The 27,570-nt window shown below is 39.6% G+C and overlaps 2 protein-coding genes across 2 annotated transcripts; one reads left to right on the top strand and one right to left on the bottom strand.

The window, feature by feature from the left end:
- Positions 1 to 10,378: 10,378 nt before the first annotated feature.
- LOC111887997 (uncharacterized) lies at positions 10,379 to 11,694 on the top strand. The gene is made up of 4 exons (XM_023884121.3): positions 10,379 to 11,041; positions 11,115 to 11,180; positions 11,292 to 11,357; positions 11,483 to 11,694. Exons 1-4 carry the CDS (start codon positions 10,541 to 10,543, stop codon positions 11,552 to 11,554), a joined length of 705 nt encoding a protein of 234 aa, XP_023739889.1. The 5' UTR covers positions 10,379 to 10,540; the 3' UTR covers positions 11,555 to 11,694.
- A 1,427-nt stretch (positions 11,695 to 13,121) lies between these two features.
- Positions 13,122 to 18,406, bottom strand: LOC111887958 (phospholipid-transporting ATPase 1-like). Its single transcript, XM_052763547.1, has 9 exons — positions 18,107 to 18,406; positions 16,185 to 17,924; positions 15,751 to 16,090; positions 14,942 to 15,650; positions 14,722 to 14,845; positions 14,392 to 14,611; positions 13,860 to 14,318; positions 13,509 to 13,782; positions 13,122 to 13,440 (listed from the first exon to the last, which is right to left on the bottom strand). Exons 2-8 carry the CDS (start codon positions 17,488 to 17,490, stop codon positions 13,578 to 13,580), a joined length of 3,363 nt encoding a protein of 1,120 aa, XP_052619507.1. The 5' UTR covers positions 17,491 to 17,924; positions 18,107 to 18,406; the 3' UTR covers positions 13,122 to 13,440; positions 13,509 to 13,577.
- Positions 18,407 to 27,570: the final 9,164 nt, after the last annotated feature.

Below are 27,570 nucleotides of genomic sequence, written 5' to 3'. Positions count from 1 at the left end.
ACGAGCCAATGAATCTCGGGCCCAACTTGCCCTGCTTCCTGAATCGAATGACGCATTTCCAAGGCGACACCTTCAGGAGAACCATATCCCCGACCTGGAACTCCAGGTCTGATCGACGCTTGTCGGCGTAACTTTTCTGCCGACTCTGCACAGTCTGAAGGTTGCTCTGAACCTGCTGGATTCTCTCGGTCGTCTTGAGCACCACCTCGGTGCTCCCCATGACCCTTTGGCCAACTTCACCCCAGCATATCGGGGTCCTGCACCTTCGACCGTACAACATCTCGAATGGGGGACGATCAATACTCACGTGATAGCTGTTGTAGTACGAGAACTCAGCCAAAGGAAGATAGGTATCCCAGCTACCACCGAAATCTAACACGCACGCCCGCAACATATCCTCCAAAGTCTGGATGGTCCGCTCACTCTGACCATCCGTCTGCGGGTGAAAAGCGGTGCTAGAATGCAGACGAGTGCCCAACTCATCATGAAACCTCTTCCAAAACCTGGAAGTGAACCGCACATCTCGATCTGATATCACTGACACTGGCACCCCGTGCCGCACCACTATCTCCCTGATATAGATATCGGCCAACTTTTCAGCCGAGATACTCTTCGGAATCGGAATAAAATGGGTGCTCTTGGTCAACCGATCCACAATGACCCAAATCGAATCTACTCCTCGCGTCGTTCGTGGAAGCTTTGTGATAAAATTCATCGTAATATCCTCCCATTTCCACAACGGGATATCCAACGGCTGTATCTTGTCGTGCGGTCTCTGATGCTCGGCCTTGACCTAACTGCAGGTCAAACACCGCTCGACGTACCACGCCACATCCCGCTTCATGCAGGGCCACCAATAGTCCAGGCGAAGATCTTGATACATCTTCGTTGCCCCTAGATGAATAGAGAATCGGGATTTGTGCACCTCCTCCATCAAGATCTGGCGCATGCCTCCATGATACGACACCCACACCCTACGGTGTAGTGTCAACCACCCCCGGCTATCATAATCAAAGGAGGTGACTTGACCCACTATTCGCTCACTCTTCCGATGCTCCTCCTCCATAGCCTCCTGTTGAGCCTCCCGAATCTGCTCCAACAGGGGAGTCACCACAGTCATCCTCATGCAAACATCCCTGGTCGGCACCGCCTTGCAGCGAAGCGCATTGGCCACCACATTGGCCTTCCCCGGGTGGTAAAGGATCTCGCAATCATAATCCTTCACCACGTCCAACCACCGACGCTGCCTCATGTTCAGATTCGGCTGATCCATGAGGTACCTCAAACTCTTGTGGTCCGTGTAAATGGTACAACGAACCCTGTAAAGGTAATGCCACCAAATCTTGAGGGCGAAGACCACCGCCCCCAACTCTAAATCGTGTGTCGGGTAGTTCGCCTCGTGAGGCTTCAGCTGCCTTGAGGCATAAGCAATGACATGCCCCCTCTGCATCAACACTGTGCCTAAACCTGAGATCGACGCATCGCAATATACCACAAAATCCTCCACGCCCTCGGGCAGGGCTAAGATCGGCGCCTCGCACAATCTCTGCCTCAGAGTCTCGAACGCTGCCTGCTGCTCAGGCCCCCACCAAAAGACCACAGCTTTCCTAGTCAACCGTGTCAGGGGTACGGCTATCTTTGAGAAATCTTGAATGAACCTTCGATAGTAGCATGCCAATCCTAGGAAACTCCGAATCTCGAATAGAGACTTCGGAACCTCCCACCTCATCACGGCCTCCACCTTGGCCGGGTCTACTGAAATCCCGTTCTGATTGACGAGGTGCCCAAGAAACTGCACCTCGCACAACCAAACCTCACATTTGGAGAACTTGGCGTACAAGCTCTCCCTCCTCAGGGTCTCCAATACCTCTCTCAGATGCTCCCCATGCTCCTCCTGAGTCTTGGAATAAACCAAAATGCCATCAATGAAAACTATCACAGACCGATCCAACATCGGTCTGCACACGCGGTTCATGAAGTCCATGAACGCGGCAGGAGCATTGGTGAGCCCAAACGGCATCACCACGAACTCATAATGGCCATAACGCGTCCGAAACGCGGTCTTCTGTATATCCTCCTCTCTAACCCTCATCTGATGATAGCCTGAACACAAATCGATCTTGGAGAACCAAGATGCTCCCTGCAACTGATCAAAGAGATCATCAATCCTCAGGAGTGGGTAACGGTTCTTCACCGTTACCTTATTCAGCTCCCGATAATCTATACACATCCGATGCGACCCATCCTTCTTCTTCACAAACAGGATCGGGGCTCCCCAGGGCAAACCACTCGGACGAATAAATCCCTTGTCCAGCAGCTCCTGCAGTTGCGTAGACAACTCCTGCATCTCGGGAGGAGCCAACCGATAGGGTGCCTTGGCTATCGGAGCCGCACCAGGAACTAGGTCGATCCTGAACTCTACCTGGCGCTCCGGAGGTATTCCAGGAAGCTCCTCCGGGAACACATCAGCGTAGTCTCGTACCACTGGAACCTCGCTCACCGTCGCCTTACCCGTCTCTCGGGTATCCATAACATACGCGACATACCCCACGCATCCCTGCTGAAGGTAGCGCCTAGCTCTCGCCACTGAACATACTATAGGTCCACGTTGTGGCCTCTCGCCATGGATCACCAACTCTCCCCCGCTTGGGGTCCTGACCCGCACTAGCTGTTATGCGCAATCTTTCACCGCCCCATTAGGGCTCAACCAATCCATGCCTATAATCACCTTGTTTCCCCGCAACGATATGGGAACCAAATCCACCAAATAACGCTCCTCAAATAACCTCAAAACACAATCCCTGAACACTGTTGATGCTCGCACCGATCGATCATCGGCAATCTCTACCTCTAAAGGGCAATCCAACATGCCCGAGGACTCAGTAAACCTCTTGCTAAGCGCAAGGGAAACAAATGATCGGGTGGCACCCGAGTCGAACAACACCTGAACCGGAATACCGTTCACATGGAACGATCCTAATGCATATACACAAAGCACAAATCAATAACATAACATCATAAAATAAAATAGAGAGAAAGAATCATACCCGTCACCACATTGGGTGCGGTGCGTGCCTCTTCTGCTGTCAGCTGAAACGCCCGGCTCCTCACCACTGGAGCCTTTGCCTTGCCTTGCTGGCCATCCGTAATCCGCAGGGTAGCTGGAGTTGGCGCCTTAACTGGCGATGATGATGTCAACTGGGGGCAATTGGCCTTCTTGTGGCCCCTCTGGTTGCAGTGAAAACACAGCAACTCTGATGTCTGAATCACAGGTGCAGGGGCGGTACAATCCCTGCTGAAATGCCCCGTCTTGCCGCACTTATAGCAGCCCGACGATCCCAATCTACATGCCCCCTCATGAGGCCTGCCGCATTTCCTGCAGCGGCTCGGTCGTCGGTCTCATATCTAGGAACTCCCTGGCCAGTTGCTGAAGCTCGACAGCCGGCGCAAACTCTACCTTGAACCTGGTCACGAAGTCCGACCAGGTCATAGCCTAGACAGCCGAGGCTCCCAACGAGTCACCGACGGACTCCCACCAATCCCAAGCTCGATCTCTCAAACATCCTGCTGCAAATCTCACCTTCGATCCCTCAGTGCAGAAGCGAATCGTCTGTGCAGACTCAATGTCTGCAATCCATCGTCTGGCAGCTATAGGGTCCTTCGCCCCATGGAAATCCGGCACACCACTGCCCCGAAAGTCCTTGAAGGACAGTGTGCGGGATCCTGACTGGCCAGATGCCATGTCACTCCTGAATGCCCGGAGGCGATCCTCAATCATCTCCAATATCCCTTCCTTGATCGACCCGAAGATAATGGGGGTCGACTCAAGGATGCCTCTGGTGATCTCTGACGCGATGAACTCGCGTAGCCCCTCATCTACTGGCTCGGAACCTGATCCCGAACCCGATCTCTCTCCTGTACTACCAACTACTGGCCTCGAACGTAGTACCACCATTCAGAAATACAAAAGAAATGACAAGTGTTAGTGATACTGATACTTCTGGAGGGATCACACCTACTACAAGTTCCCTGGTCTTATCTTGGCATTCCTCGATTCGGGTACGGATCCTCTGCTTTCAGTAGTACGGGACCATACTACCTTCCACATCTATCCGTACCTTCTCCAAGGACTGTCGTGACTCCACCAGGTCCCTTTCACTACCGCTGATCTCTGCTACTCTTATCGTAGGCTTACCCTAGGAAACCTCTGACTCCACCCAAACCAGTCCTCAGCTGCTGAAGGCCTCTTGGTGATGCCAATTAGCTACCACCTGAATACAATCACATGTGACGAGGCTCGGATAATCCTTCGAGTGAGGGACTCATCCCTACCACGGTTAGGACTCAAACAAGAGCTACGCAATAGGGTCAAATCCAACACTCTGAGATTATTCAACCCTGGTCACATGTGACTTTAACGTATTCACCTAACAGCTAACTCCCATCACTTCAAAGCCCACATAGCACAAAGCAACAACACTTGGACATAAAGGAAACAATTTCAAGCAGCTCTATCCTCGTAGAGAAAAACTGGACTAGCATACAATGATAAACTCGTACTATCAGGAATAACCTAAACAGACTACCCTACTGCTGTCTTCTCAATTCTAGCATGCAACTTTTCATATACTGAAGCACATAAAGCAGGCACATAAGGCATCACTCCTAGATCCTTAGTCCTATTCTATCATGCTGTTCTACAGAAACTGATAAACATATATAAAGTTGTATGGGTACATTGGGGAATACTTACTTGAGCTCGGCAGGTCGCGCACATCACACACTTTGTTCTTTCTTAAAACCCTTTTACTTAGCCCTTTTAGAAAACATTTTCTTTTTCCAAAATCTTTTAAGCACGAAGCTTAGTGAGTTCCCCCATCGTACCGCATATCATATAATCGCATATCATACATATTGCCGGGCATTTCTGGGGTGTCCGACCTACCCAGTACGGCCATTCTGGGGGCCGACCTACCCGTGTCAAGCCATTCTGGGGTGCTGACTACCCATGTCACGCCATTCTGGGGTGCTGACTACCCTTCGGTCCTGACGACCGAACCTCGGGGACTATTTCACCCCCTACTGCTACTATCACATATATCATAACATAACATATTATCAGACATATCTGGGGTGCCTGAACTACCCTTCGGTCCTAACGACCGAACTTGGGGACTAGTCCCCTCCTACTACCTCTATCGCATATAACGTAAAAAGCCAGCATGCAAACATATCATCATATACTGTCAGACGTATCTGGGGTGTCTGACTACCCTTCGGTCCTAACAACCGAACTCTATTACTATCACATGTAACATATCATGCTAGCATATAACATATCAGGTAGTAGCAACCCTAGATGATATCACAAAGACAATCATCTATCATACATTTCCTACTGGTGGGCCGACATTGTGGCCTTAGACCCACCGCTACTGGAAGGTAACTCACCTCGAAGTAGCTGCTGATTTGTGTGGGAAAGGTCTGTCTGCTGCTACTTCGGAAATCCTCTGACTGTAATTCCCACCAAACGCTTAATCAATTACTGATAACCGCCCTCAGGGTAAATTGTCCATTTACCCTTAACAAGTCATGAGTCAAGTCACAGTCAACTGCCAGTTGACTAGACTCGTCGAGTTGGCTAGCCAACTCGCCGAGTCTCTTTCCTTTAGTCAGACCATAAGTCCGTCTCTACTCGTCGAGTTAAGCGTAGACTCGACGAGTCTTCCTTCTATACCTAAGGCCAATAGTCCTTCATCCTACTCGCCGAGTTGTATGAACAACTCGCCGAGTTGTTCTTGAGACAAGGAGATTGCCGTGAACTCGCCGAGTCGTTGCAATGACTCGCCGAGTGACTTCATGATTGAGTCTGGCTTCCAACCCACTGAGTCATACCCTATGACTCACCACTCCAACTCGCAACACAAAAAGGGGAACAACCCGGGGACTCGCGACCCGACTCGCCGAGTCAGATGAACGACTCGCCGAGTCTACCTCATGCAAAAACTATACACGTGATTTTGCTTGAATCCAGTCCATGCCATTCGTAGATCTGGGTTCCTAAGGCCTGGTTTACACGTAAAGTTTCCAACTTTACGTGTAGATAATCACCAATGAAGGTTTTAGGGCTCAAAGTGCACCAAAAGGGGTAGATCTAGGACTTTCATGCAATATAACTCCATAAAGGCAGTAGATCCAAGCTCCAGGGACTAAATCATGCATAGATCTAAAGGCTAACAACTTATTACAACCCACCAAGCACAAACAAGCTTGAAGAATGGCTCAAAAAGGACTTTCATGAAGCTATTAGGGACTACAAGCTTGAAAACAGAGGGGAAACGAGCTATACCTCAAGGAAAACGTTGAGATGTCACAAAAATGCTTGGCCTCCTTCTCCTCTTCTTGATCTACTCCTCTTTCTCCTCAAAAACTTCAAGAACACACCCAAAACACTTCAATCTCACAAGGAAAAGGGCAAAGACGATGTTGGGAGCTCCGAGGGTGAATGGGGGCGAGGTTGGGGCGGAAATGAGTGTTTAAATAGGGTGCAAACCCTTGAAATTTAGGGTTTCAACAGACAGCGGTGACTCGCCGAGTCCAGAATATGGACTCGCCGAGTCGCCAACTTAAACGTGCCCCCGGACCGCGTCCCTACTTGGCGAGTCGGACCTACAACTCGCCAAGTCCAAGGCTAAAATGACAATTACTAGGATAAATTTTACGTACCAGGAACCAGGTGCTACATTGTCTCTAAATTGACTAGCTCGAATTTGCGGGTGTTACACCAACCCAACCAAGTTGACTCAGCCGAGTCGACTCAAAAGACGTACGTTGGGCATACTCCAAGGGTACACGAGGGTTGACCGCGTACGTGGTACGTACACAAATTATGCAAGGCGTACGCCCAGACTTCCCAATCTTCATTAAGTGCTTAATGCCTTAAGCCCTTACGTCTATCTTTCAGATACATGGCTAAAATACCCTCAAGAATCATAAAGTTTTCAAATTTATGACTTTGCATGTCCATTAAGTTCTTAACTCAACTTCTTAAGCCATTAAGACGCTTTAGAGAATGCATGGAACAAAACCAACCACTTAGGTAGTGTTTGTTTTTTGTCTGCATGTATGCGTGGTCTCTTATGTCTGCGTCGTGCAGACCACGCGCATATATTAGCCTTCACAGACTGTTTGTTTTTTGCAGACCTAAAAATGTCTGCGCGCCCTCTTCTTGGTGCAGATGTGGACCAGAGTCTTCTAACATCTTCAGACATCTTTTAGCCTAAAAAAACATATATATCTTTATTTTTTTAAAGTTTTTTTTTAATTTATATTTTTTTCCAACTTTATTAATGATAAACAATTTGAAATAAAATTACAAAACTTAAAAAAAAACGTTCGGCGATACAAACATGATATTTTTGACAAATTTATAAATAAGGATTTATTACAATAATAGTCGTTGAAGTTGTTTATATAAATAAGAAAAAAATCATAATATATTCTTATATTTTTTTTGCCAAATTTTGTAAAATATTATTTAATACAGTATCGTCAATTTCTCGAGAAAATATTTATGGTACGTTTTTAATTGATTTAATTGAAAAAATCGAAGTTTATTTCCATCCATTTATGTATCAAATTCTTTGATCACCAATTATAATGTTTAGTTATAACTTTGCAACCAAAGTTGTTAGTTTTTATCAAATATATACGTTAATTCATACCATTTTTATTTTTATTTTTTATACAATAATACATAAAAGTTGATCTGGATTCATTAATTATTTATAATAAAGTCATAAACTATTAAAAAAATCACTTTGAAGTTTAAAAAAATCAGTTTATTTAGATTTCAGTTTATTTTAGTAGCCCGCAGATGTTAAAAAAACAAACAGTTTTCTTTTTTCAGACTGCAGACGTTTGGTCCATCTCTTCTACTGCAGAGGTCTACAGATGTAGTCCGCAGACTGCAGACATTTTGCCTCAGGAAAAACAAACAACACCTTAGATCCCATTTTTATGACTCAAGACCCTTCCAAAGGTCTAAAAGGATAACTTAATGGATCAAGAACATGCTATGTTCATGAATCTCCATATTTAGGAAAAAAGGACCAAAAGCAGTCCAATACAAGAGCTAAATGAAACTTCACCAACTTTATAACTTGATACCTCAAAATGGTGCCAAAAGGTGGTGTGATCCTGGATCTAAAGAGCTTCACTCCTCCAAGGTGGTCTCTCCTTCCTTCCTTCCTTCTTCTTTAATGGCACAAAACACACGCATTCAAGCTTAGAAATGCTTCACAAGATGGATTAAGGTTGCAAAAACATTCTAAGAGGATGGAGGCTGATGAAATGAGTCTATAATAGGGTTTAAATATGAGCCAAACCCTAAAAATTAGGGTTTACACGCCTGGTACGTACGCCCTGCGTACTAGGGTGCGCCCTAGCATGCTCAGCATACACACGTACACATAGCGTACTCCCTAATCTCCAAAATTACAAAAATACCACTAGGGCCTTCTTTGCACTCTTTCTTACACTTAGGGTCTAAATTGCGATTAATCTCAATATAAGGGTCAACAATGAAAATGCCTCATAATCAGGTGTTACACCCGACGTACTCACATGTACGCCCAGTGTACTCCAATTGACGCGTTACCACATGCTGACTTATGCCCGACGTACAGCTTTGTACGCCCAACAGGGCTTAAATGCAAAATAATAATAATAATAAAATTACTAAGGGTTGGAATGAAATTTACCTGGCAACGAGTGTTACATAAATATAATAATCAACTTAATGTTATTTTAAAACATTATGGTAAATTAATTTAGAAATTAGTCAATTACTTATTTGACATTTTTATTAGGTAACATAATATAATTTATAAGGCTATGTTATTTTAATTATTATTATTGTAATTCATCTAAAATTCATTTATCTAGAAAAAAATTAATTATTATAAAAAAATAGTTTTGAATATTTTTAGTTAATTTGACATGTTGATTTAATATTATATTTAAAATATTTACACGTTTTAAACTAATTAAAAAATAGTATTTGGATACTTTTAAGTTTATTTGATAGTTTGATTTGTATTTTGGATTTAACATGATATCTAATTTAACATTTTAAGTATATTATATTGATAATTCAAAAGATATACAATTAACATGACAATATTTCACATTTAATAAGATATTTAAATTAACAAATTAGATATATTAAAATGAAATATAAAGAGGTTGGGTTTTCAAATGAATATTGTAAAGAGAAAAAAGTTTTTTTTATAGATAGATATATTATTAAAAAATAATTAAAAAAACACAATTAATGGTTAATTAGAGACTAAAACCGAAGAAAAAACAACAATACATGGATGTGGCTTCTTTTTAATTTTTAAAATTATTAAAAAAATAAAAAAGAACTAAAAAATATTTTTAAAAAAAAACATCAAGGGAAAATAATCAATTTAATTCGGTCAAAACAAATATAAAGTATATATATAAAAAAAAAAACAAATCCGAGGAATAAATCTGACAATCCGTGTATGCGTGTCGTGTATACATGTCAGACACGAATTTCACAACACGAATTTGTTAAACACAAACACAATACGAATTATAAAACGTGTATGGGTTATCAAACAAAAACACATGTAACAAATTCGTGTCATGTGACACCACAAATAGACATGTTTTTAATCGTGTTACACGGAAACACGAATAGACACGTTTTAATACTATTTTTTAAGCTATGTTGACATGCAAATAATCTTAATCCAAAGTACAAAGTACGAACTCCCGATTACAATCCCAAATATTTGTTTGTGCATATTATAAATGTAAACTTTAACCCCTAAATCTATACGTGTATATATTTGTTTATGCGTATTTATATGTGTCACGTGTCGACACGAATTTGTGTCGAGTCTTATATGCGTCTAAACAGATAAATTCGTGTTAGACATGAAACATGAATTTAAAATACGTATCGATACGACTAAACATGAAACACGGATTTCTAAAACACGTACATGAAAAACTTATATCGTGTTAACCGTATCGTATATCAAATTGTCAGGTCTAGGTATACCAAAAAGACCATATCGAGCAATGTTTAAACAATTAATAACAATAGATAAAGTAATACATATACCACTTATAAATAGTACACGTATCTAAATAATCAACTATTTTTCTAGATCCAATTCAATTAAAAATACAATAACCTTCTTTGATCTGTTTTACTTACTTTTTATATTGATGCGAATAGAATATTTCTTTTCTTTATAGAATCGAGAGATTATTTAATGTTTTGTTCTTTTTGGAGAATCCAACCTGACACTGATAAATTTGAAATAAGAAGTTCAAGAAAAAATTAGAATTTTTTTTGGAAATGAAATAGCCGTTAGTCCCGCTTGGGTTACTTTCAAATTCAAAACACCTTTCTGCAACACCCTCTTCTTCCTATTTTAAAACACACACACACACACATTCTCTCAGCTTTGTTCATCACAGCTCAAGATTCTCGTCGATAATGCCAACAGTTCAATCTCCGATCACAGGAAACCCTCTAGTCCGGCCAAAAACCGGCAGACAGCCTCTTAAACCGATCAGATCCCCGTCGAATGTACATCCTCCACCGTCTGGAAACACCTACCAAAAGCCAAATCTAAAGCATGGATGGATCGAGATCTCTGAAGATTCTAACAAGGAGAATCCTAATCAGAATGAGAAACGAAATATTACTTCTAATCTGGATCCGAATCTTTCTTCGATCTGTGCTGTTTCTGTTGCTGCAGCTCCGGTGCAAATCGAGGAATTTGAAGTCTCGCTGGCTGAGGAACTGAATGCCATTCGGGAAAAGATGGAGAGGTTGAGGTCCGACAGAGAGAAAACAGAGAAGATGCTCAGAGACAGGGAGTTAATGATGGAGACGAAGATGAAGGAGCTCGATCAGAGAGGAGAGATTCAGAAGGCGCTTGAAATTGAAGTGGATCGGCTTTATAGATTAAACGAGCTCAGATCTTTATGCAACGTAAGTTTAAGACATGAAAACAATCCCAAAAAAATTCAGTTCGATAACCGTGCCTTTTTACTGTGTGTTTCAGAGGATACTACCGATCAAATCATTGAGAGAGAAGGAGCATGAGAAGATCAAACCAGATAAATCACAGGCAAGTAGTTAAGTTGAATTTTCATCAACACAATCGTGAATTTGTATCATTTATACTCGTAATCCATTATCAAGTTCAATAACTTATATGAAGAAACTTCAAAATTGTTAGGCGACGGAAGAAGAAAAGGTCAGATCGTTGAGAGAGAAGGAGAAGACCAAACCAGATAAACCCCAGGTAAGTCATAAATCAGCAACTGATTTGAATTTTCTTGATCATGATCATGAATTCGTATAAATTTCTATGAATTATATTTATCCTCAATGATTAATTACTAAATGAAGAAAATTCGAATTTGTTAGGGGGGAAATGCTGAAGAAACTGAAGAAGAAAAGGTGACAAGTCCTTGTGGGGTAAATGATTCGAAGAATTGAAATAATTAAGTTGAAGTTTTGCTTTTGGATTTTTGGTTTGTTGTTGGGGTCAAAAAGGAAAAAGTGGGTATAATTCCTTGTTGTATTCATTGATTGATATTGAAAAATAGTAGAAGCATGTGTGTCGTCATAATTGCAAATCACCATCATCTCATTTTTTTTACTCTTATTAAGAGGATATTTTGCAATTTCTACAAAATTATCAAGAAATTTTACCGTTTAAATGTAATCTCTTAGAATATGGCATGTAAGATCCAATAAAATATGGCATGTAAGTCATGAAATTAATTGAATTTTTGACGACATTTTAGTTTTTATTTTTTTGAGAAAATGGTGTTGCCATTTTTTACTGAAATCTAACAAAAGTTTAAAGAAACTAGGGGCAAGCATGATAACCGAAAAACCGAACCAAAATCAAATTAACCGATATAACCGAACCATTTTAAAAACCATTGGTTTGGTTTTCAAATTTTGTTAACCGATAACTAACGGTTCGGTTATGGTTTTATAGGTTAATCGAACCATTATTAACCGAATCGCTAACTTTATATTTTAATATATAAAAATTATAGATTATATATAAATAAATGTAGTCAAATTTGTTTAAGACCCATTAAATTTTCAAAATATAATGCATTTATCCACACTTATCAAAAGACGAACGAACAATCAAAAAACCATCAAAGGCTGATCACACAGACACACTCAATCTTCAAATCATGCATGATGCATTGAGTTAAATTATTGATTAATGTAATTTCTAATTGGCTAATTCTACAATTTATAAACATTATTCACAATTAGTTTAATCTTTACACTCATAATCCTAATTGGGGGCTTCTCACACCGTTAATCATAATCGAAGATTATTTTGACTTTATAGTTTTGTTCGAAAGATTTTTTCACTTTATAATCAAGACTTCTAGGTAAGTTAAAGTTTTTTATACTTCTTGATTTTGTGCAAGAATTTATTTTTATTTTTTTAACACTTTTTTGGCTTTTTTATTTACAGTTTTTGACTTAATCACATTGAATGTATATGAGTGATTAGCTTTTTCTTTTATCCTGATAATACATAATATGAATGTCTAGCAATTTTATTTTATAGTTTTTGATTTAATCATATTGAACGTATAACTGTTTGGATTTATTTTAATATAAATATCAATTATCAATATATGAAATTATTAATGTCAATTTTGTTTAATATTTTATATTTTTATTGAATAATTTTTTATTTTGAATGTGACTATATGTTATCTCACTCTGACTATCTAAGGCACACATTTTATTCTATTACTATAAGCTAGATTACAAACATTGACGAAAATGACTTTTTTGTATTCTCTTTTCATTTCTTATGCCAATATACTTTCACCATTTATATTATGTTGAACATTATGGTTAACCAATATTAACCATTAACCAAAATCGTTAACCGACAAAACCATATTAACCATAACCAATATTAACCATACCCAATGGTTACCAAAATGCATTAACCAATCACAATGGTTATGGTTCGGTTTTAACCAATAACCGAACCAAACCGTCCCATACACACCCCTAAAAGAAACCATTACATACCTCCTCTATTTCCTCTCTCAATAGATGAAACACTGTCTACATATTTCCTCATTAACTAAGTAAGAATCATTGTCTCATTTTGTTACAACCCTACACCTAAAAGAAACTACTACTTTACATAAAAACCCTTACACACCTCCTCTCTCTATCTCTTCACCACTGCCCAACACATATTCTGTACCCCTCATGTCCCTATTTCCAAAACAAAAATCCAATACTACATGTATCAACCAAATGACCAAAATGCCCTTTTCAATTCTCGAACCCGAATATCACCCTTGCTCTATCAACCTTCCAACCTAAAAGGTTGAAAACAAATCATCAGCCATTGATAACATTTATATGAAAATTTTATAACTAAACTTACTATTTTTATTAATCTCTCTCGAATTCAAAACCATATGGGCCCCACATACTACATAAAACCCAATCAATTTTAGTCACTAGATCTTCGAAGCGTACTTGATCCATAAAAGAATCTTCTTTTTCTCAATATCTCAGCTTCTCTAGCTATCTGAATATCCGAAGGCCTAAACATTCTATGCATAGCTTTGATTATAAATCTAGGAAGTAATGCCACCACTATTATAAGCCAAATCGATAGCCAATATGTAGGTTGTTTTGCCAATTCATATATTGTCCTGAAAAATACAAAAAACAACCACTATTAGTTCCTTATTATTATAAAAATATATACATATAAGTTTGTAAAACTAACCCGTAATTAGGGAAAACAGGAATGGAATCCAAGACAACTACACAAGCATATGTCATAACCACAGATCCCCAAATTGAGATATGAGTATAAAGCACCCATCTTTGAATGTCCATGGCTAAATGTATATTTACCAAAATGACCACTGAAACAGTCCACAAACTACCCATACTCCAAATATCAATTGTGGTTTGTGAAAATGCAAATCTTGGAACACAAAAAAGTGCAAGACTTTGCCATATGGTGTCAGCCATCATCATCCAAAAAAGACAACTGTTGTAGCTTTCTTGTCTGTGTCCAGATTCATACAACTTTGGATACTGAAGAAGTGTCTTATGACTCAAGTCTTTGTCTAGAATTCCAACCACAATTGTAGGGACTGAAGTGTAAATTACAGAGTAGAACACACTGCTCCAGTCAGTAAGTGCAGATGTTGTTGAAAAAGCTGCACATAATATATACCTGAACATAACAAAATCAAACATTTTTATATTTATATACGTCGTAAAGAGAAGGATATAATATGAGTATTTACCAAAAAAGCATGAAGACAAAAACAGCATTTCTGTAGAAGTTATAAAGAACCAAATATCCCATGCGTTGATAATTCCAATGACCATGTACTAAAAGTAGTCTTTTTAAGAATCTAAATTGTCCCATTGCAAAATCTGAAGCCATGACAGCCTGGCGTCCTTCTTGCCCACATATGCCAACACCAACATCCGCCATTTGGATCATTGACACATCATTTGCACCTTAAAAAATTTATTCTTGTTAATATAAATATAAAAAGACGAAATTTTGGAAGGATAAAAACGTCTTTTTTTTTTTTAAATATATATATAGTTAAAAAAGACTAACTTACCATCACCTATTGCTAGCGTCATATCATCAGTTCGACTCTTGATCAAATCAACAACTCCAGCTTTTTGTAAGGGTGCAACTCGACAACACAAAACAACTCTACAAGATGTTGCCAGATTGAACAGCTGTCAATTAAAAAAAAGAAATGTTAAGAAGTCATGAAATAATGATAAATTATTTTATGAAATATGAAAATAAGACAAAAAGAAAATACTTCATGCCTCTGATTCCAGATCTCTTTCCAAGATGTAAACCAAACTATTCCCATCAATTATCAATGCCAATTCTCCTTCTATGTTTTCAGCATCACTTTCAGTATTATTCTTCAAATCTCTACATTTAACACCATATCTAGCCATTGATTCAGACAGAAGCTGTCTACATTCAGTCTCTGAAGTTCCATTTATAACAATCTGATGCATATCTGATGTCAAAAGCTTACAAGAAAGAGCAATTGAAATTGCAGTTTCTTGTTTATCTCCAGTCAAAACCCAAACCTTGATTCCTGCTTCACGTAAACACTCGATAGTTTCAGGAACTCCTTCTTGAAGTTTGTCTTCAATTCCAGTTGCTCCAAGCAAATGTAAATTACATTCAACAAGTGATGCAGTTTGTCTTAATTTCAAAGATCTATCAACCAATGAAGTGGTGGCATCTTCATACATTGATTGCCATTCTTCAAGTTCTTGATTTGTAAGATCCCTAGAAGCAAGTACAAGTGTCCGAAGACCTTCTGATGAATACTCGTTCAAATGGTGTTGTGTTATGATGCTTAAGTCATTATCGTTTCCAGAATTGTCCCTCAAGATGCTGAGAATTGACGTATCTGCCCCTTTTACCAATACCTTTACTTCATTGTTTGGGAATCTGATAACCACTGACATTCTTTTTCGTACACTGTCAAACTCATGCAGCCCTAATACATCCAGCCTACATTTCACATCAAGATTTTGACATTTTGTTTTAGTTTATGATGATATGTTGATATGAAACATGAAACATGAAACATGTAATCAAGTGAGTTTTCTACCTTAATTTCTCACCATTGACATCAACTGCAATATGACCAGATGTTCTTTCAAAAAGAATGTATCCATAAGCACAAGCTGCAGCTACAAGAGCTTGTTCATCAGGTGATTCTCCTTGATAATCAATAGCTTCAAGATCTTCATGAATTTCAGTCCCCATGGAGGACCCTTGTGAGCTACTTTGATTAAGAATTGGAATCACAGTGTTGCATGCTGCTAGTGTTAGAAAAAACTCATGAGCAGAAATTCTTTCATTCCCATTTAGCCCTTTATGAAGCAACCCCATGAGGTCAGGATCCACAGTGATATCAGATTTTATCTTCTTTCCTTTCATGTCTGCTTCTGTGGAAACATCAATGTTATAAATTTACAAAAAGAATGTTCTAAAATAAAACTACTAAAAGAAAGTCAAAAGTCAAAAGTCAAAAAGTCAAACCTGGATTCTCTTTATCCACAATTGGTGGATTATGATAATGCTTCCCGAAAACAGATGCTTTTCTGAATTCCATTTTGTTTTCAGTAAGTGTTCCAGTTTTATCAGAAAACACATAACGAATTTGGCCTAAATCTTCATTTATATTTAAGGATCTGCATTGAAACCTTGAGTTTGTGCTGCTGTCATACATGTGTTTGTCTTCTATCATGAAATAGGATTGACCTAATCGAACCAATTCCATGGTGATGTATAAAGATATTGGAATCATTATCTGAAACACAATAACAGAACTCAAAAACGCAAAAAACGTCTCCATAGGAATCCCATAATACTTATACGGTTTTCCTGGAAATTTCCCCTTTATAAGATAGCTCTTTCTGTAATAAGGAATCGTATCAATTGCATCCTGATGACTCATCAGCCATAAACACATCCCAATAGCAACAACAAGACACAATATGAATAGAAAAACAGATAACCAAATAGTTTCTGAGTTCATTGCTTGTTCAAGTCTGCTTCTTTTTGAAGGGGAAACTGCACTATTTAGCATAGCTTTTGTCTCTTGTCCAGCATACACAACAACACCTATAACCCACTCTGTGTTTTTCACCTGACATCCACGTAGGATAATGTTTGATTGACTTAGGGAAATTTTATGACCATTTAACTCCATATTAGCTGTGAACTCATATATGTTTCTATTAGGTTGTTCACATCTAATTACCCCTGATATTGATCCTAATGGCATTAAGGATGTTTCTTGTCTAGCATAACGTGTCTTTAAATTTGACTCTCCATCTAAATTCATGGTTTGTATGTAAGCAATGCCACTAGGATCACTTGTCCACATCAGCACCATGTCACAAGGGATTGTCTCATCAGCTTTAATTTTCACCACCTCACCTACTTTGATGTCTTTCCATCTTTTGGATTGGAAGTTTCCGGATTCAAGAACAAGGGATTCTTTGTTGTTCTCATTTCGATCAGATCTGTGTCTTCTCCAATCCTCGTATCCGTCTTTTATAGCAGTGACTGTGAGAACAAAAAGTAGAGGGAAGAGAGAGACTGTTCTTCCAAAGACTGCAAGAGGAGGAAGCTGATTGAGAGCTGCAATGGCTAAAAAGTATATGTAAGCCACTCGATGAAATTGAATGAAGAGATTCTTGGGTAAGAAGTTTATAAGTGTGTATTTGCTAGTGGTGATCTTGTTTCCTGTGAATTCATACTCTTCATTGGTTCTTTGAGGATTATCGATGTATATCAGTCTAGAATTATCACGTGCTAGGTTTTCATTATCTAACTGCATGCTTTTATAACGAATCTCAGATCAGGGAAATGTATCTGGGACCCGAGAAAAAGCAGCAAGAGATAACACCTTTTCCTTTCACATACAGAGCTTTATGGTGAATGCTGCAGATAGAAGTTAAGTTCAAAGGGGTAAAGTGTGTTATTTCTTTCCCCTTCATTCACAAAGTGAAAACTAGAACTTCAATCCATTCTGTTTCCCCAACAAGAATACTTATTGGGTACCCAAGATAGTCATGTTCAATGCATTGAGAATCTGTCGTGGGACAACTTGTTAACCAAAAGAAGGTCAAGAAGTCATTTGCTTTAGGGTTCTTTTCCTGTGAGTTTTAAGATATCTGCAGTGTCTCGAATCCAGTAATTAACGTTTCTGACACTTCAATGGAAGAGGATACACTAATAGACCTTCAGGGTTTGCACAATTGGGAATTTCACCTGTCGTACAAGACCAAAAACTCGTTCTGTCATTTACGCAAACACATTGTGTTCGAATTGCAAATCGCAAAACGAGAACAGAAAAAACAAAGAAACCTCAGCAATTTGGCGTAGATAAATTACACAGACATGCACGTAATTACATTCAAAGAAAAAAAAAGTTGATTAATTATGAAACTGACCCAGATCAGATTAATCCTTCCACACACTAATGAACAGATCTGGAACGTCAAGAAACACAAAGATTGCAGCTTTTTCCTACAATTATCTGGCAAATTGTGAAGGCACAAATTAGATTGAAACAGACAAACGGACGAAGGCAGGCGGAGCACGGAGATCGAGGAGAAAGAGAAACTGATGCGTGAGTAATGAGAGAGAGAGAGAAGGACGAGTGGATGAGCATAAATGTTGGTTCTTTACTCCTCTATGCTTTAAACTTTAAAGTGATGAGTCGTCTAGTCCATCTATCTGCCTGCAAATTGCTTGCAATTTGCCTTTAATTCACGTTTTTAGTGATTGATTGCCTTCGACCCACAAAAACAGTTACCCGTATTCGTCATTCTCAAAAGCTTACATTCCATTTTTTAAAATATTTTTTCCACATTCTTTACCAATTAATTAATAAGGAAAATAATTTGCAAGGTAATTATCTTTTCCTCTTGGTTATGTTTAGATAAATTTTTTTTATACGCATTTAACTATTTAACTTGTTAAATATATTTACATATTACCATTGTTACCTGTTACATTCGCATTGCCAAAAGCTTACATTCCATTTTTTAACTAGACAAAATTTCACAATTGGTCCCTATGGTTTACAGAATATCGCACTTTGAGGACTTCCTAGCAAAAAGTCACGCAAATGGTCCTTAAGGTTTCAGTTCATTGCGCGATTGGTCCTTGACCCTAACCCCGTCACTTTTGTACCGTTAGTGCAGGGGTAATTTTGTCCAGGAAAATCAGATCTTGCTATGTTTTCATTTGATCACCTTTTCACAACTCTCAAAATGGCAGCCTCTCTCCTTCTTCCATTATTCTTGTAGATTAGAACAACAATCCAAACACCCCGGTGTGAATCGTGTCTACCCTCTACCACCGAATTGGCCTTATCGATGTCTAAATCGAAGTTGAAGACTGTCGGAAATCGACCACCCCTTCTTGTGATTTGTAATCCACCACCGAAAGCCTCCTAATTTTTTCCTTCATTCGTTTCATTCTCGCTCAGACGAAGACCACTACCTCTTTTTTTGTTATCCTTTCGTGGTTGCCAGAAACGAACAGACAAGAGACCGTCGGAGCAGCTCTTGCTGCCGTGGTGGTCGACGTCAATTGACTGCCTCTGTGTTTGCCTTCTTCGACCAAATAGGAGATGAAGAACCCTTCCCCCCCCCCCCCTCGATTCCTTCTTTCGTTCATTCCTTACTCGAAAAGACGAAGACCGGAGAATCCCGTTTTCTGTCCTTCCCCTCTTGTGTTTCACGATCGGACCAGAAGAAGAATGGAGCCGCCAGAGCAGCCGTGCGCTGCCGACCTCCCTCCTATCGCGATTGTTGAACCATCAAACCACCACTTGACTGCCATCACAACCAGCTGCTGCCTCCGATCTTCTCCCTTCTTTCTCGATCAAACAACGCCGGAGGAGCTCCCAGCGACAACTCTTGTTCATCTCGTTCCCAATCCTGATAATCAGATGAACAAGACATCGTACCCTTATTTTTGTACATTTGGTGGTGTTGAAAAAACAAGTCCCTGCATTTGTGATTTTATATAAAAATCAGTCTTTTGTTGAAGTCTTTGCAAACAAAGTTCCATTTGGTTATGGTGACTGCGAGATGAAAAGACAAAATTGCCCCTGCACCAACGCTACAAAAGTGACGGGGTTAGGGTCAAGGACCAATCGCGTAATGAATTGAAACCTTAAGGACCATTCGCGTGACTTTTTGCTAGGAAGTCCTCAAAGTGCGATATTCTTTAAACCACAGGGACCAATTGTGAAATTTTGTCTTTTAACTATTATTTCCACATTCTTTACCTATTAATTAATAGGGAAAAGAACTTGTGAGGGTAATTATCTTTTCGTCTTGTTCACGTTTAGGTAACTTTTTTTTGTATATATTTGACGATTTAACTTGTTAAATGTGATTACATATTAACATTGTCACATGCTACATTCGTCGTTCCCAAAAGCTTACATTCCATTTTTTAACTATTATTTCCACATTCTTTACTTATTAATTAATAGGGAAAATAACTTGCAAGGGTAATTATCTTTTCGTCTTGTTCGCGTTTAGGTAACTTTTTTTGTACATATTTTACCATTTAACTTGTTAAATGCGTTTACATATTATCATTGTCACCTACTATAGCAGGTGACAATGGTAACATTTGAACATATTAACAAGTTAAATGTTTAAATATGTACAGAAAAAAAATTATTTAAATGTGAACATTTTTCTACAAATTTTTTATAATTTCTTACAATATTTTTATGATATTTTTTTCTATAGGTTTTTCTAATACAATGTTTTAAACTTTGCTTATAATTTTTTTTATACTTTCATATAATTTTAATATAAGTGCTTTTAAACCAAATATTTTATAAATGTTTTAATTTTTTTTACAAGTTTTTAACTTTTTTTTTACATTTTCATACAATTGTTTTTTATAACTTTCATACATTTATTTCTAAACTTTCTTTTACAACATTTTTATAGTGTTTCACAGATTTTTTATGACAAATTAATATTTTTTATAACATTTTAAAATACTTTCGTTAAATACTAGCTTAAAACGTCGTATTAAAAAAATTAAAAGCTTATTAACTTCTAATTAAAAAGTGGTAAAAAGTTAGAATAATTTTAAAACATTTACATTACATAGATTTTTTTTGTTTTTTATTTGCTAAGTAATATTTCTTTTTATTTTTTTTAAAAGGTCCTCCTTACTTATACTATTTACTTTAAAAATATTATATATGTTTAAAAACAAATATATATATATATATATATATATATATATATATATATATATATATATATATATATATATATATATATATATATATATATATATATATAAAGAGGCTATATGAAATATTTCACAAAACAAAAACATATTTATTAATTAAAAAGTAAAGTTTAAAATTAATCAATTAATTTATATTTAGAAAATTATGGATATTTTAAAAATAACGTTTGAAAAAATAAAACAAACAAATATGAAAAATAAAATCGCTATTAAAAGTGGGGAAAATGACTTATCAGGGTAATTAACTTTTCGTTTTGTTCATATTTAGATAAATTTCTTTTTTCTGTACACATTTAAGCATTTAACTTGTTAATTTGTTCGCATATTACCATTGTAAGGATGAGAATTTGGGCCGAAAACCCAAATTGAACCGAGAACCGAACACCACCGAACCGAATTAGACCCGAATAAGCAATTCGATTCGGTTTTCGGGTATCTATTTAAGGCTTATTCGGTTTTCGGGTTATTCGGTCCGTGTTACCCGAATAAGGGCTTATTCAGTCCAAAAAAACCGAACCGAATATGAAGAGTCGTTTTTTTTCCATTGCACAATTACGTATTCATATATATATATATATATATATATATATATATATATATATATATATATATATATATATATATATATATATATATATATAAAGAGGCTATATGAAATATTTCACAAAACAAAAACATATTTATTAATTAAAAAGTAAAGTTTAAAATTAATCAATTAATTTATATTTAGAAAATTATGGATATTTTAACAATAACGTTTGAAAAAATAAAACAAACAAATATGAAAAATAAAATCGCTATTAAAAGTGGGGGAAATGACTTGTCAGGGTAATTAACTTTTCGTTTTGTTCATATTTAGATAAATTTCTTTTTCTGTACACATTTAAGCATTTAACTTGTTAATCTGTTCACATATTACCATTGTAAGGATGAGAATTTGGGCCGAAAACCCAAATCAAACCGAGAACCGAACACCACCGAACCGAATTAGACCCGAATAAGCAATTCGATTCGGTTTTCGGGTATCTATTTAAGGCTTATTCGGTTTTCGGGTTATTCGGTCCGTGTTACCCGAATAAGGGCTTATTCAGTCCAAAAAAACCGAACCGAATATGAAGAGTCGTTTTTTTTCCATAGCACAATTACGTATTCAGTTCTGTGACGTTACCCAAAAAAACCAAATCCAATTGCTCCTTCCTAAAAAACCAAATCCAATTGCACCAAATCGCATATCCTATTACACCGAATCGACAGTTGATGATTGCGACAATTTTGATGATTGCTACAATTTCTTTGATCGACAGTTGATTGCAAATTGCTCCTTCCTAAATTTTTTTTATCGACAATTGCACCTTGTGACAGTAGGCTTTGATCGACACTTGCTCCTTGGGACAGTATGCTTTGATCGACATTAGGTTTTGATCGACTTCCCTACTTCAAACTTCTGTGAATCGTCTCCTCATCTTGTTTTCTAGTTTCTACTGTGATTAAACTCCATTCAATTCATGGAAAATTGGGTTCCAAATCAAGAAACACAAGTAAGTATTTGTATCTTAATCTACTACTCAATCTTTCAATGTGTTATTTTGTATGTTACTCATTGAAAATTGGATGTGTTAATCTACTACTCAATCTTTCAATGTGATATTATGTATGTTATCAATTGAAATTTAAATGTGCTATGTTAACAGTTAACTTTTTTTCTATAAATCCAAGCAATGGGGACTTTGACCTTGAATAAGAGAATTTAATGAAAACAACCATATATGTTCTTTTACTTGTTTCATTCCATATTGATGAATTTATTTAAATGTTATTATGCTTTAGATTGATGATGAATCCATTTTGTTATTATGCTTTAGATTGATGATGAAGATGTGTTTGTTGATAACACACAAGTTGAAGGAACAAGTCAAGCAACAAAGCCGAAGAAAAGGAAATATGCCCAAAGGGCTACTTGTTGGAACAATTATGATGTAGTTCATATTGACAAAGTTAGACATAGCAAATGCAAAAAATGTGGAACTTTGCTCAAAATTGAATCTGACGCAAACAGTACGTCTAGTATGATTAAACATACGGAAAGATGTAAAATAAACCCAAAAAATTAAGAAAAAAAACTAGAAAACCAAACCACTTTAAATTTCAAAAAAGATGAAAACGGAGAGAATAGTATTGGGACTTGGAAGCATGATGAGAAAAGAATAAAAAAAGCTTTCTTAAACTTATTTGTAGTTGGAGAATTATCGTTCAAGTTTGTAGAGAACAAATCATTTATTGAGTATACAAATGCATTGAATGGGAAAGTAGTTTTGTAACATCCCAAAAATACGAGCCAAAAATTTCATTTTCAAAACATATACTTAGTAAAGCATTTAGAAGTAAAAGCGTCACCGATCATAACATTTCATAAAAGATATCACATGTGTGGAAAACATTTTCATAAACATAATAATGTCAGAGTACAAATCCCCAGGAAGATCTCATAGTGCGAAATACGAGGCATGTGTGTGATGGGCCGCTACCGCGCCAGCTCCTTCCCCTTCGAAGAAGAGGTACCTGAAACCAAAACTGAAAACTGTAGGCACGAAGCGTAGTGAGTTCCCCCATAATACCTCATACCATACAAACATACAATGAACAGCTAGGAGATACGGGCCTCGCCCACACTCATGAAGATACGGGCCTCGCCCACACTCCGCTAGCTGGGAGATACGGGCCTCGCCCACACTCCGCTATCTGAGAGATACGGGCCTCGACCACACTCAGCTGCTAATCCATAACATACAAGTATCACACAGACAAACGAGTATAGACAAATCTATCATACTGGCATATATCATAATCAAACTCGACCATGAGATACAGGCTCTGCCCACACTCTGACACTAGCATATCGTCTAATCGGGCCGGCCTTGGTGCCTTAGACCCGTTACTACTGGAAGGAAACTCACCTCGAAGAGTAGCTACCGAAAGTCTGACTGTTCGACGTCTGGCTGCTGCACCGGTAATCCTCCGGCTACAAACCCATAAACATAGATTAGCCACTCATAAATACCCTTAGGTCAATTGACTGACCCATCCTTGGTCCAAGGTCAAATCCTTGGTCAAAGTCAACTTCCAGCTGAATGGACTCGCCGAGTCGTGGCACAGACTCGCCGAGTCCTTCTCCTACTAACCCGGTCCTACTCGCCAAGTCCCTCTTTCCACTCACTGAGTCACCCTTGACTCACTACTCGAGACTATGGAACCAACTCGTGATCCGACTCGTCGAGTCCGAGAGCAACTCGCCGAGTTCCACGAGCAGATCTCCTACTCGCTTCCAATCCTCACCAGAACATCCCGCAAGAGGATTTGGGGTTTTGGGACTACGTTACACTGCTAATCCCACGTGCAGATACGAAGGGTTGGACCTTCGACACTTAAACCCCTCTTACTCAGTGAAAGTTCATATGACTCGTCGAGTTTGAAGAACAACTCGGCGAGCTCCAGGCAATCTTCACAGGACTCGCCGAGTTGTTCATCCAACTCGCCGAGTCTAAGACCATCTTCATAGAACTCGCCGAGTTCCACTTTGGGACTCGCCGAGTCCCTTCGACCCACTTCCCATACAGACCAAAACTAAGACATGGAACGCTTCTAACCCATAGATTTATGCTCCTAGGGGATGCTTATCACGTAAAGTTGCAAACTTTACGTGCATGCATGGCCCTATGAGCTCAAGAAGGCAAATCCAAGCTCTTTAAGGGGTCATACACTCAATAGGGACCTTAATAATCCCAACCACAGAGACTTTATAATTCTAAGATGTCCATAAGATCCCAATCTGAAGTCCTTTCAGAACTTAAAGCATAAATACATGGAATTTGAGGTTTTAGGGCTTAAAACCACCAATTTGGGACAAAAAGGGGATCTAATGAACTAATGATCAAGCTAAGAACTTTTCTACCTGAATGGAAGCTTATCACAGTGTAGATTCCGGATCTACCTCCCCTTCTTGCACACTTCAACCTCCTCTTCCTTCCTCTAAGCTCCAAACCTTCTCCACAAAGCCAAAATCACTCTCAAGAACAATATGGGGGCTAGGGTTTCTTTCTACAGTTCTCTGGAAGTGTTAGGGACTAAGGAGGCCAAGTTAGAGCGTTTAAATAGGGTGCAAACCCCCGGATTAGGGTTTTTGTCCAAACAGTGTCTACTCTCCGAGTCCGAGGACCGACTCGCCGAGTACAAAGTTCAAACCCCGCGCCTTATCCCGCTCCTACTCGGCGAGTTGGTCCTTCAACTCACCGAGTCCAAGGCAAAAATGCATAAAATTAAAATATTAATCACAAGGAGTACGTACCAGGAACCAGGTGCTACAAATCTCCCCCGCTTATTTCAGACTTCGTCCTCGAAGTCTGCTGCTCGATCCTGAAACAGCTCGGGGTAATGCTCCATCATCTCTTCCACCGGCTCCCAAGTCCACTCTGATCCCTTTCGATGCTGCCATTGCACCTTCACAAGTTCCACCCTCTTGTTCCTTAGATCCTTTGACTTCATGTCGAGGATCGCCACAGGCCGCTCGATGTAATTTAGGCTGTCATCGACCTGAATATCCTCCAAAGGCACCACTGCCGAGTCGTCTACCAAACACTTCCACAATTGAGAGACGTGGAAAGTGCTGTGGATCTGGCTGAGTTCGGCTGGCAGATCCAACCTATACGCCACCTTGCCCACCCAGGCTACAATCCTGAATGGCCCGATGAACCTCGGGCCCAACTTGCCTCGCTTCTTGAATCGGATGACGACCTTCCACGACGACACCTTCAGGAGAACCATATCCCCGACTTGGAATTCCAAGTCTGAACGACGCTTGTCGGCATAACTTTTCTACCGACTCTGGGCAGTCTGGAGCCTACTCCGGACCTGCTGGATCTTCTCTGTCGTCTGGAGCACCACTTCGGTGCTTCCCATGACCCTCTGGTCAACCTCTCCCCAACATATTGGGGTCCTGCACCTCCTTCCATACAACATCTCGAAGGGAGGGCGGTCGATGCTTGCATGATAGCTATTATTATATGAGAACCCCGCCAACGGGAGGTAGGTATCCCAACTACCTCCAAAATCCAGAACACATGCCCGCAGCATATCCTTTAACGTTTGGATGGTACGCTCGCTCTGACCATCCGTCTGCGGGTGAAAAGCGGTGCTGAAATGCAGACGAGTACCCAACTCGTCATGGAACTTCTTCCAAAATCTGGAAGTAAATCACACATCTTTGTCTGAAATCACTGATACGGGCACCCCGTGCCGCGCCACTACCTCCCAAATATAGATGTCGGCCAACTTCTCGGCCGAGATGCTCTCCTGAATTGGGATAAAATGGGCGCTCTTGGTCAACCGGTCCACGACGACCCATATAGAATCCACTCCCCGTGCGGTCCTGGGTAGCTTCGTGATAAAGTCCATCCTAATATCTTCCCATTTCCACAACGGGATATCCAACGGCTGCATCTTGTCGTGCGGTCTCTGATGCTCGGCCTTAGCCTTCCTGCAGGTTAAACACCGCTCGATGTACCAAGCCACATCCCGCTTCATGCAGGGCCACCAATAGTCCAGACGAAGATCCCTATACATCTTCGTCGCCCTGGGATGAATGGAGAATCGATATTTGTGCGCCTCCTCCATCAAGACCTGGTGCACGCCCCCGAGGTACGGCACCCACACCGTACAGTGTAAAGACAATAATCCCCTGCTATCATAGTCGAAGGAGGAAACCTGACCCACTATGCGCTCACTCTTCCGATGTTCCTCCTTCATGGACTCTTGCTGGGCCTCCCGAATCCGCTCCAGAAGCGGGGTCACCACTGTCATCCGCATGCAAACATCCCTGATCGGCGCCGCCTTGCGGCTAAGCGCATCAGCCACCACATTGGCCTTTCCCGGGTGGTAAAGGATCTCACAATCATAATCTTTCACCACATCGAGCCACCGACGCTGACTCATGTTCAGATTCGGCTGATCCATGAGGTACCTCAAACTCTTGTGGTCCGTGTAAATGGTACTCCGAACCCCGTAGAGGTAATGTTGCCAAATTTTGAGGGCGAAGACCACCGCCCCCAACTCTAAATCGTGCGTCGGGTAGTTCGCCTCGTGAGGCTTCAGCTGCCTCGAAGCGTAGGCAATGACATGACCTCTCTGCATCAGTACCGCGCCCAACCCCGAAATGGATGCATCACAATATACCACAAAATTGTCTACGCCCTCTGGCAGGGCTAAGATTGGCGCCTCACACAATCTCTGTCTCAGAACCTCGAATGCTGCCTGTTGCTCAGGCCCCCATCGAAAGACCACGACTTTCTTAGTCAGCCGCGTCATGGGTACGACTATCTTGGAGAAGTCCTGAATGAATCTCCGATAGTAGCCTGCTAATCCCAGGAAACTCCAAATCTCGGATGGAGACTTCGGAACCTCCCATCTCATCACGGCCTCCACCTTGGTCGGGTCTACTGAAATCCCATTCTGATTGACAAGGTGCCCAAGAAACTGCACCTCGCACAACCAAAACTCACATTTAGAGAACTTGGCGTACAAGCTCTCCCTCCTCAAGGTTTCCAAAACCTCTCTCAGATGCTCCTCG

Source organism: Lactuca sativa, chromosome 5, assembly GCF_002870075.4.
Source record: "Lactuca sativa cultivar Salinas chromosome 5, Lsat_Salinas_v11, whole genome shotgun sequence".
NCBI lineage: Eukaryota > Viridiplantae > Streptophyta > Magnoliopsida > Asterales > Asteraceae > Lactuca > Lactuca sativa.
This window is presented reverse-complemented; position numbering and strand designations above follow the sequence as displayed.